General features: G+C 34.9%; 1 protein-coding gene across 1 annotated transcript in view; it reads left to right on the top strand.

Annotated features, from left to right (window-relative positions):
- atp1b3b (ATPase Na+/K+ transporting subunit beta 3b) overlaps positions 1-8,948 on the top strand; it is a 43,754-nt gene extending 34,806 nt beyond the window's left edge. Inside the window, exons 6-7 of the mRNA XM_055195681.2 lie at positions 4,481-4,567; positions 7,939-8,948. Of these exons, the coding sequence (XP_055051656.2) occupies positions 4,481-4,567; positions 7,939-8,109 (258 nt within the window). The 3' untranslated portion in view covers positions 8,110-8,948. The remainder of the gene's footprint in view (positions 1-4,480; positions 4,568-7,938) is intronic.
- Positions 8,949-12,279: the final 3,331 nt, after the last annotated feature.

Here is a 12,279-nt window from a genome sequence, read left to right on the forward strand (position 1 = left end):
GTGTTTGTTCGTCTGAAGATTCCGATCGCATCGATGTGCCTATTGTGAGTCTCGGGTATAGCGCCACCACCAGGCGCCAGGAAGTGTTGCAGTCACAAAGGTTGATTTTTTTGACAGTTCCATGTGATGTTCTTTTAAATACTCCTCCTAGAATGTTTATGCGATTGACACCAAAAGTGGTCAACATGATGCCAAGACATAGTAGATGATAAATTGCGAATGGATTGTTGATATCTCGAACGTTGTTCTCATGACAACGCGTCAAACTTTACTTTCATTTTAAAAGCATATTTAAGCCCTTCAGTTCCATGCAGTGAACTTTTAAATACTCCTTCTAGGATATTCATGCGATTGACACCAAACGTGGTCAACATGATGCTGAGACATTGGAGATGATAAAATGCGAAGGGATTTTTGACATCTTGAACGCTGTTGCCATGGCAACGCATCAAAGTTTACTATTATTTCAGAAATATTTAAGCCTCTTGGCATGCTTAGATTAACTACAAATTTGGCACACACATCAGAGTTGTCAACTGTTAAGTGTTGACAAACAGGTCAGACATAGGTGTGCCTCTTAAGTCGCTCACTAGCGCCCCCGTTTGTCCAAAATGTGGGGTTTCTTTTACCTACAGTCCCCAATTGGGTCAGTAACAACATAAATAGTCCACCAATATTTACCCACTTGATGCACTTGCCCACCGTGCATCGTTTTCTCGGAGGCACCGTGTAGCGGTAAAAATACGTGCGAGGGCCCGCCATCGCTGCTTGCAGCTATATTTTTTTCTTGAATTTACTTAATACAAGAAAAACTTAACAAAAAATGTCTTATTCCCCTGGCAGATTTTTTTGCTTGTTTTAAGCACAAATTCGCTTAATTTGATATGTTTTGTCTAAAAACTAGACTTATTTTTGGGTCATTTGCACATCAAGAAAATGCATTTTGATTTAATGTTTGGATATTTCTACTGAAAACAAAACAAAAATATAAAGTCATTTTTTGCAGTGAGGTTGTTTCAAAAATATAATTTTTTTTCTTTCTACTACTTGTAAGTTTTAACTTGGCAAATCTAGAAACTAGTGTATTGTATCTTTCTCTTAAGGGTGTCCATTGTTGTTTATCATGCCTAAGCATAAATTCGGGTTTACACTTTACACTATAAATGTGATGTCACCACCTCTGAAAGGTGTCTTGTTTGGATCACAAAATGCATTTGATCACATGTACACCTGTATTTAGCCCTGTCAACTTGTGTTCACTTCACCTGAGACCTTCTCACATGTACAGTAAATGAGGCCTAATATCTATCGCTAGTGCTGAACTGTCACGCACAGACGGGTGAAATGTTATATTACCAATCAAATTCATGGTGGTTCAGGTATATTTTGTTCTCTTGTAAAACATTGAGTTTCTGAGGTCAAAAAGATAAGAATTCACATCTACAGAGACTAAACCAATATCAGGGACAGATTGTGCAATGGTTTGTTTTCGTTGAAGTAGTTGCGTGCTGCACATGTGAGGTGTTCATAACAGACCTGGCCCATTTATCCAATGTCCTATTCAAACTTATGTTATTATTTCGCCACGTCTTCCTACGTGACTCTTCAGAGACCGCTCAGCCATGTGTGACCCTTGAAGGTATACAGCGGACACAAGAAAGTGTGCTCTTTGCTTTCAAATCGTGCAGATGGTCCTCGCTCTTTCAATTTTTCCATTTCTTACTAAACAAACCTCCACTAATCTAGATCCTGCAGTGCTTCAGTGGCGACTTTCACTATATTTTCTGTGACTGTAGACATGTGGTTCTTAACGTATATGGTACAAACCGTCATAATGAGTGTCATAATTTGACATATTCGGTTTAATTCAAACAGAATGGATTTCTTTAAGTTGTTCCTCGCATCATCTTGACATAAATTGTCACCTTAAAGATAAACAAATTTACTTTGCCATAAACTTTCTTACATAAATGAAGGTCTTGAAGTTGCATTAGCTCCTTTAAAAGTTTGTGATGTGCTTAACGTTTTAGCCCTTTATTGATTTTCTTATGGCACATACCCAAACAATCTATTACACAATTAAGACAAATTCCTGTCATTTTGTCATTGGGTGCATGTTCACAAATGATGACTAAGTAGGATATACAGCGTTAAAGTTGCAATCCGTAACCATATCGCACATTTTAGAGTGGCCTTTTATTGTGGCCAGCCTAAGGCACGCCTGTGTAATAATCATGCTGTTTTCAATTCAGCATCTTGATATGGCAGACCTGTGAGGTGGATGAATTATCTCGACAAAGTAGAAGTGCTCACTAACACAGATTTAGACAGATTTGTGAACAATATTTGAGAGAAATTGACCTTGTGTGTACATAGAAAAAGTCTTAAATGAGTTCAGCTCATGAAAAATAGGGGCAAAAACAAAAATTTTGCGTATATAATTTTGTTCAGTGTATATAACACTCTGCTAACAGTTTTTGGAGATTTTACTGTGAAAAATCACTTAAATTTTATGAAAAAGTCTGCGTGTGTGAAATCGCCGAAAGAAGCACTGCACTTTTTTTCAAGCTTCTGTGCTGATGCTTTTTAATTTGATTATTAAATCATACATTAAGTTTTTAGGATATCTTCTCTAAACGACTGACTTATAAACTGCTTCCTTTTTATTAGACTACAAGCATGCAAAACGTTGACCTGTACCTGGACACACAACCATTTTCAAAGCTTACAGCAAGTCATCTCATTTTGGTTCACTTAATTAAAGATGAACCATTTATTGAATGCACACTAGGATCTAAACCTTGCAACTGTTCCAGGATCAGTGGAAACAGTTTGATGCTTCATGCTTTTGCTGGATATATATGACTGCAGTGAGTAGGGCTGCACGATTCGGAGAAAAAATCTAATTGCGATTTTTCTGATCAAAATTGCGATTCGCGATTTAAAGTGCGATTCATTAGTATAAAATAAAAGAGCTACATCCAGGTTTGTTGTGGTGGTTTTAATAGCACCAAAAAAAGATGCTGTGCTACTGTTTATTTAAAACCTCTTAAACATTAAGTTGTCTGCAGGACTTTGCTCTTCTGCAAGCACATTAAAGTACATTAAAATACAATTTAACAAAAATTTATTGAAAGTTTTATTTAAAATAACATATAGGCCAATGTATTTTGGCTGTCACAACAACAATGCTTCTGACAAGCAAATGTTTAGTTTTTCTTTTAATCATAAGACTATACTCATCTTGTTTTACTTTTCAGGCATCTGTAATAAATGTAAATATATTAGTTATTAGAATCTATGATTTAACATAAGCAAAAAATACAAATAAAAGACTGCACAGTCCTCACTGTACGATTTTAAATGTGGAGCTGCAGAAGCTTGTTCAGTTGAGAGTAAGGAGTGATTTTAATTTTTGGTGTGTAATAAACATTTCTAACACAGAAAGCACCAGGTTACTGTCACTTTAAGACACAAGACAGCTTTAAAACTGCTCTGCTTCAATATACTGATAAACATCCAGCTGTTTATGTTCACTTAGACAAGAAAGAAAACTTAAGTTTAGTGATCACGCGTGTGCTGACTGCTCTCTGTGTGCGCGCTTCATGAACCCTCATGCCTGTAAATATTCAAAGCGGTGCAGATGTGCGCGTGCAAGAAAGTATAATGTACCTCTTTCGTCTGCTGTGTTCCGGGCTTTAATGAAACCTGCTTATAGTCTGATGAGGCGCTTGTCATTGTTTGCGATGCATGACGAGAAACGGACTTATATACACCTTTCTTTAAGTCCAACATTACACAAAAGGGAAATGTTTTCGTGCATTTCTGTCCTTTCATTTACCGGTTAATGAGTTATAATGGGTTTTTAAAATGACTGAATCCAAAATCTGTCAACTTCATGACATTCCGCGTTGTGCAATTAATTCCATTTGTATGCATTTCGCGATTCTGTCCGTGTTTTCCGCATCGCGGAAATCATATGGCCGTACACTTTGTTGAGGAGTTGAACTGCTGCTCGCGCTCATGTTTTCCAAATGGTGTTATCTGACGTGTAGCAACTCAGTGTTAATGCACTCTATTGGTTTAAACTGCATCAAACGTAAAATGCGCATGAAGCGAACTGTCAAAAACTGCGTACTAGATGATTGTTATATTTGATAGTTTTGAATCGAAATAATCGCAGCTGTTGCGATTGGAAAATCGCATCCATTCACATCGCGATTTCGGTTTAAAAACGATTAATCGTGCAGCCCTAGCAGTGAGCAAAAAGTTATACTGGCGATGATGAAGAGAGATTTCTTGAATGCAAACCAGTTCTCTTCTGTTGGGTATGGGATGTATGAAGAGTGTCTGAAGCACATTCTTATTTGTCTTTGTGAGCAGGAGCTGTTGCTATTGGCAACAGTATGACATGTATTGTTCATACACAGTGCATCAATATGATCTCACCTTTTGTCATCATCTCTATCTCTTGATACAGAGAGAGAATCCTCTGCAGATGCTCTATTATCCCTCAGAGGGCAAACTCGACAAGAGTTACTTCCCATATTATGGCAAAAAGGCACACGTGAGTACAACACACACGATTTGTATTGCATTTTATTGTATGCACTTTGTTTTAAACCAGTGGTTTTTAAACTTTGTCAGCCGAACCCCCTTGACCTAAATTATTTACTTGAAGTACCCCCTGAGATTTTAAATAATATTTCAAAAATGTTATAGCACATTTGCATATTTAATTAAAATATATATAGGTGTGTGCGTGCGTGTGTGTGTGTGTGTGTGTGTTTTTTTAACACTTTGCCGCCATTGACAAGTTAACTCGTCGATTAAGAGTAAACGCTTCCCTGCCAATGACGAGTATTTTCAGCTTTCCACAATACTGCTATTATCCACCAGGTGGCACTCTTCCGCAACTTCTAAAACAAGGAAGTATCGGCCTAGGGCAAACAGCTCGATGTCCACATAAGTTTTGAGGATCGCTTATCAAAAGTCCTTTATAAAAATGGAATTATCTCAGCTTTTTGCTCAAAATTTGTTGTCCTTGAAGAAACCTGCCCATATTTGAGAGGTGATAAAAGAGAACTAATAAAGGGAGGATGAAACCTTTTTTTTAAGGCAGAGGGTCTGTTCTTTCATTTGATATATTGTATGTTTATATAGTTAAAGAACAACATTTTCTGAAAGCCATAAAACGTTTGTGAAAATCATGAAAAATGCTGGCACTGGCTGGAAACTTAAAAAAAGCAGTGACTGGAAAAGAGTTAAATTAATCCATAATTAACTTAAAAACTTACTTTAATTGGTAACACCTAAACAATTTTTTGTCAAGTTAAATTTTGTTGAAGTGAAAAAATTAAATTGATAGCTTTATATATTTTTTTTTTTTGGGGGGTTACCAATTTAAGTATTTTTTAAAGTAGATCCAACTTTCATTTTTTACAGTGTATTACCAGTTATTAGACTTTTCTATTCTTGGTACATTAAAAACGTATCAGTCTATTTTGCACAAGCTCTCAGTTTTCTGATATTAGGTAGAGTTGTCATGTAATGGTCACATGACCTTCAGATTAAACAAAATATATATTATAAAACGGCCTGTTCTGGTTCTTCATTCTGATCGCGTTCTAAGTAAGGGATAATGTAGAGGCAGCCGGTAGTTATCGGGAAATAAGCCCCGACAGTGTGATCAGGACCCGACGCGAAGCTACTTGCCACATAAGAAAAAAAACTGGACATGAATATGAATTTGAAACATTTTATTGGCATATTTGTTTTAAATTAACATTTTTATCCTTTCGCAAAACTTTGCACAGATGCATAAAATGATCATAATACCTTATTAAGATCTGCTGCTTCATACTTGTCGCCATCTTTTCTCTTTTAGTCAGTCTTTGAGAAGTTTTAATGCCCATTCTGTATTTTTTTGTGTGTTGGCTTCGTAGCTGTCATGCTCTATTTTGTCAAGTTCAGTCTCAGTAAGCTGTCTGTGTCTTGTCGTGGTTGTCGAGTGTTTGTCTCAAGATGGCGCCAAACAGACAGTAATCTTTATTGATCTTTATTGGCGCGGAGCGATTTTACTTGTGCAAGTAGTACCGGCTATGCGTTATTACTTTGGAGCGGTTATTATTTGAAAAGAACGAACCTGCAAATGTCTCAACTGACCAATCAGAATCAAGCATTCCAGAGAGCCGTGTAATAAGCCGTGATAAAATACCCGGTAAACCCAAGGTTCAGACCGCTTTACATATGTATCACTGCGCCACTGTTGCTGCGTACTGATTTATGAAAATTCATATTTTTAATTTGTCTACAATTGCACAATTAATGGCGATAAATATCGTTGAGTCATCTCATCAATAAAGAGAAAATGTTCCCTGAGGAGTTTCTATCTCAAATGCATATTTCTGCTATCCACTGGGTGGCGATCTTACCAAACTTAAACACTGACACATTCACTCAACACTAAAAACAGCGTGCTTCATCAGGCTCTAAATCTGATCTCTTACAAAAGTTCTTCACAAAAATGGAATTATCGCCGCTTTTAGCTGAAAAATTTGAGAGGTGATAAGAAAACAAATGAAGGTAGGATGAAACCTTTTTGTTGTTGTTTGAAAGCGGATGGTCTGTTCTTTTTCTGTAAGGCATTAAACTAAAACTGGGTGGCAACTTAAAAAAAAAAAACGCTGACGGGGAAAAAGTTAAGCATGCTTACAAACATATTTGATCATCACTTCAACAGTTGCATGATATAAATGTTAATGTATATGTTAGATGAATGTTGATTTATAACATAAACACCTTAGTCTTAAATCATATTTTCATCGTGTCTTTGCTGCGTCTGTGTTGGTTGTGACCTGCGCTCTGTTTCAGTTACACTTGATTCTGAGGAACTACTTTGTTTGGCGGAAGAGTAATATTTATATTTAATTTTTATAATTACAACTTATTTGTGTTTTATTTTATGAAATCCTGCTATGCATATGAAGTAACGTTTTATAAACGCAATAAGCCCTGCGAAGCAGCTTCTTGGGGCTTATTGGTTTGTTAGTAAGTGTTTTATTAAGATGTTTTAATTAAAAAAAAATGTATTAACTGTTTTTATTTACATTTTTCATCAACTCACAAACAGGCAAAACTACAGTATATGGATTTGTAATATTGGTCTTAACTCTTTCCCCGCCATTAACGAGTTAAACGCTTCCCTGCCAATGATGAGTTTTTATGGCAATCCATATTTCCGCTATTATGCTCCAGGTGGCGCCTTTACCCAACTTATAAAAAACTGAAGCATACACGGATCAAAAAGATCTGAATCTGATCTCAAACCAAAGTCATTTATAAAAATGCAATAATCTCAGCTTTTTTAAATGATCTTAAATTAGCCCAACTTAACTCATAATTTTGTATTTTTGATGAAACCTACCCATATTTGAGAGCTGATAAAAAGAGAGCAAATGAAGATAAAATTAAAGGTTTTTTAATCATTTTTAAAGATGTCCAAATTAAGTCCTTTGCAACATTTTTATACAAAGATAAATGATTTTTTTAATGTATTCACAGTAGGACATTTACATGACTATGATTTTTGTAATTTAAAAACAATATATTTCACCCATATAATGCATTGGTGGCTATTGCTACAAATATACCCATGCGAGTTATGACTCTGGTTCAGGGTCATGTATTATCGGTGACCACAGTATCATCTACTGTAGTATAATCATTTTGAAAGATTGACAATATGTGAAATAATGAGATGAGGAGCATCAACGTTTAAATTCACACTGATTTTAATATTTATTACTGACTAAGATCCTGTCAAAGATATTAATAATTGAAGCATGTGTCCCGATTATTGGTTTTGAACTTAAGTTACAGTATTAGTAGTCTCATGTCTTGTCATTTTTTAACTATTTCTACGTTCTCTCTTTGCAGCCAAACTACCTCCAGCCTGTTGTAGCTGTGAAACTGATGCTACAGTCTGATGAAGACTTCAATACTGAGCTCACCATCGAGTGTAAGATCGAGGGCACGGACCTTCGGAACAACGACGAACGCGACAAGTTTTTGGGCCGCGTCACCTTCCGGGTGATCGTGTCCAAGTAGACGTGATCGTTCGCCGGAGACACGATGTCAGTTCCTCTCGTTCAAACCCCGTCCTTTTTCATCATGTTTACCTCTCACCGCCCCGTACCCAATCACATACAGCTCAGCCTTTACGCGTCAAACGCTAATCCGAGGTTCATCCTGGATTGTCATGAAGTTTGATGCATACAAACGCTTATTTGTCCTGTGCTATGGGTGGGGGTCAGTGTTGAAATAGTGTGTGCGTGTGTGTGTGAAGATTAACCAAGGTTTTAGTTGTCGTTTTTTGTCGCAGTATGTCAATGTCCCCCCACCCGTTTATCCCAAAGCGCCTCGCTCACCCACCGAAAATAAAATTTGAAAAAAATATCGATTCTGAACCGCCTTCTTTCCTTAAGAGAGAACTGAGTTTCATCGTGTAGTAAGTATAGGGACCTGTAAATAGATGCATTAGCTCCTCATGTCTGCTCCCTCCCATAGTAGTACAGCCTGCCGTCTGTGTGTATGTGTGTGTGCGTGTGCGTGCGTGTGACGTGAAGCCTCTATGTACATATTTAATGGATTTAAACACTCATTCTCTGTCATTCATTGCTCTCACTGCGTCTGACTGCTGTAAGAAATCAAGAGTATGAAATTATATAATAGCTGTAATTTAAATTTATTGAGAAATGAAAATATAAAGAGGAGGGAGGGGGAAAAGGGAAAACGCCAAAAACATCTATATCGAACCTTGTTTGAAACCCGTCCACCATCTGAGGGAAGTGATTTTTTTTAAACCTCTGCAGAAACTGTTATTTGTGCAGACGCCTTATGCTCTGTATGAGTTTAAAGATCAAGAAATAAAAGTGATTTTAAACAAAGCTTGGTTTGGTCTATGGGCTGGTTTTTTCCTCTCTTTGTAAAATTGTGAAAATACTACAAGACATTTGCAATTTGTTAAGTTAATATTTTACTCAGGCAATTACTATTTAAAGGTGTTTTTCATAAGTACAGTCTGCTTAGTAAACAAATTGAAAATGAAAATATCATTTCTCAGATAATGTATTTATTACCAATATATTGAATTTGTTTATTTTTCTTAAACGCCTGATGATGAAGTCCAGAAAAATGTCATCTATACTCGTCATGTTGTCTATTTGGAGAAATATGCATGCATTATGGATGTGACAAAAAAGGACAGGTTTTTGGGAGACAACATACTTTGTAAAAATTCTGCAAATTTAAATGCACAAACCAAAAGCAATACCCGCCCCCCCCCCCCCAAAAAAAATGGAGAAGAGACGGCTCTTCAAGAACAAATTGTATATATTATGGCTGTCAAAAGATTAATCGTGATTAATCACATACACTGTAAAAAGTAATAACTAGATCTAACTAAAAGTAACAGTTAGTTAACTAGTAGTACTTGTGTTACTTAGTTAGATTATCCTACTTGTCTTGGTACAGGTAACTTATTTATGGCTTGCTACAAGTAACCTGTACTCATTTTAATTAGGTTTTAGGAAGCTCATGTTCTTAGTAAAACTGACCTAATCATATGCGAGTCCTCAGAAAATAAATCTAAATGTCTAATCAGTGATTAACTTTACATAAACTGACTTTTTCAATGAAGAAGACAACATTAACTGTTATTAACATTAACAATGTCACTTTTACAGCTTATACACAAGCAGCTCTCTTCTGAGCGAAGGTAACTCGTAGAAAAAAAATTCTTCTAAACCTCAAACATAAATGAACATTAGACACTAACAAGTTGTTCTTTTTAGTTAAAAACTCATGAACAGGATTTAATTTTAAAATGTACTCTCCAAATGCAAAGCATGCTGGGAACTACAAGTCCATTGCCTACACTCAAAAAAATGATTCATTGGATAAACTCAAAATTGTGGGCAGGATTTCCATCCAATATGAATGTGTACCCCTAACTCATAAAAAATTGCTTTACACAATTAAAATAAATTGAGTTAGTCCAACTCAATTTAAATTAAATGGCAATACTCAATTAGTTGCCTCAACTCAAGTTAGTTTAGTCTGAATAACTCAATTTAGCGTAGTTTGAATAACTCAATGTAGTGTAGTCTGAATAACTCAATTCTGTTATTTTATACAAAACGTTTTTGTATCATACTAATTAGCATAAGCACATGTTAGCATGCTAATAATGATAACATATGATACTTTGGATGAGCACGTGAGAAGAGATTGATCTCCAAACAGACATTAACACAGTTAGTGCTCATTTAGAGAAATACATCACATCCACAACCTAACCACAAGCGACACTCTTCTGCACGATGGTAACCAAACAATTTGAAAAAATATAACACAAACGTTTCTAAATCAATAAGATAAATGGACATTAAACACTATTAGGTCTTTCTCTTTACCTAAAAATGCATAAAATAACACTTAATTAAAAAAATTACTGTCCAAAAGCAGTTGCATGCAAAGCATGCTGGGAAATTATTTTTCCAGAACCCAAACTCAAACTAATTGTGTTAACGCAATTAAAAAGAAATCAATAAATTATAGTACATATTCATTTTGTGTTAGACTAATTAAATATATATATACTTTTTGCTCCTAATGAGGTATTTTACATTAATTGAACACAATTTTAATGTGTCATTTCTAAGAAGGGCTTGAATCATTTTTTTTTGAGTGTAGTTAGTTGTGTTTAATAAAATCGTTTATGTAGTCAACACATAATTAAGTTGCTTTCCTTCTTAGAAATGTAAATGGATTATCCACGATAAGATTTTTATTTTTGTGTTATTTTAACTCATATTTTGATAAAAAAAAAAATATATATATATATATATATATAATATATTAATACAGTTTACTCATTTTATTTTTGTTAAGTCTACTAAGGCACAGAAACACTTTTTACAGTGTACAAAATACTGTGTAATTATTTTGTATATATATAAATACACAGAATTTTATTTTGTATGCAATTAATCGCAATTAATGTTTTGACAGCCCTAATAAATATAAAAACCTTGCATGTTTGGAGAGATCAGAATGGTTAAAAACTTTGTTTTTCATGGTAAGGTTGACATTTGCTTGGAATTTCAATAAATATACAAAGAAAAGTAGTTTTTAAATATGAAACACTATTTTTAAAAACTGGTGTAATGTTGCAGCATCAAAATCAATATTCTGTCTTAGACCAGCAAAAGTGTTAAGCCACCGTGCCACCATAGTGATAATGTGTAATTATTTATCAGTCTCATTATTGGAATAAAACCAGAAAATACAGTAAATATGTATGTAGTATTAAAAACAGACTTAAATGATAAGTTAAAGTGTGAAGTATTTAGTGTGACCTCGTCTTACACTTGAGCAATAGCAGGCAGCTGCAGGATCTCTTAAACCTAAATAAAATTAAATCCTCATTTCTTATTCGAATCGAATGACTTCATTACTTCAGACATTATCAAAAATCTCAAGATGTGTTTCGTGCCAGAAGAAGACATTTTGTTTATATATATTTCCTGTTCTTTCTGTTTGTAGTGATGCATTTTCATTAAAACTTTGCTAAAACAACAGAGCTGGTGGTGGTGGCCAAAGACTTTTGCACAGTACTGTTTATGTTTATAATATACCGGACACTTTATTAGGTGTGCCTTGCTAGTATCGAGTTGGACCCCTTTTTGCCTTCAATACTGATTTAAAGGGGTCATATTATGAGACTTTTTGTAGGATGTAAAATAAATCTTTGACAGGGATTATCTTAAGACAGGACTAGGCCTTTAATTAGGAAATAACTAGTTTTAACAAACATTACTTACTAAAATCATTACTTGTGTGCATTTTGAGGCAAAACAAATGACACTGATGTATTTTAAGATATGTCAGTGCAAGTTGTTTTCAGTTTGGACAGCTCATTGACATTTATTTTAGTCTATTATTAGTCTAATCCCTGTCAGGGAAACCGCCCCAAATTCATGTAAAAGAAACTAGTTTAAGATTATTTGTGCCTTTTTGACATGGTGCATTTCTTTTTCTAATGTTTACACCTCAGTTTTGCAATTTCTATAGCATTTTGTCTTTCTCACAGACATTTAATAATGAGTTTTCAATATCAGTTAAACCCATTTAACATGTAAAAGAAAACGTGCATAATAATTCTGCACAGCTGAATTTAACACACATGATTATATGCAAAAAATGAATGGAAGTTGT

The sequence above is a fragment of the Misgurnus anguillicaudatus genome, chromosome 24 (genome assembly GCF_027580225.2).
Source record: "Misgurnus anguillicaudatus chromosome 24, ASM2758022v2, whole genome shotgun sequence".
Classification (NCBI taxonomy): domain Eukaryota; kingdom Metazoa; phylum Chordata; class Actinopteri; order Cypriniformes; family Cobitidae; genus Misgurnus; species Misgurnus anguillicaudatus.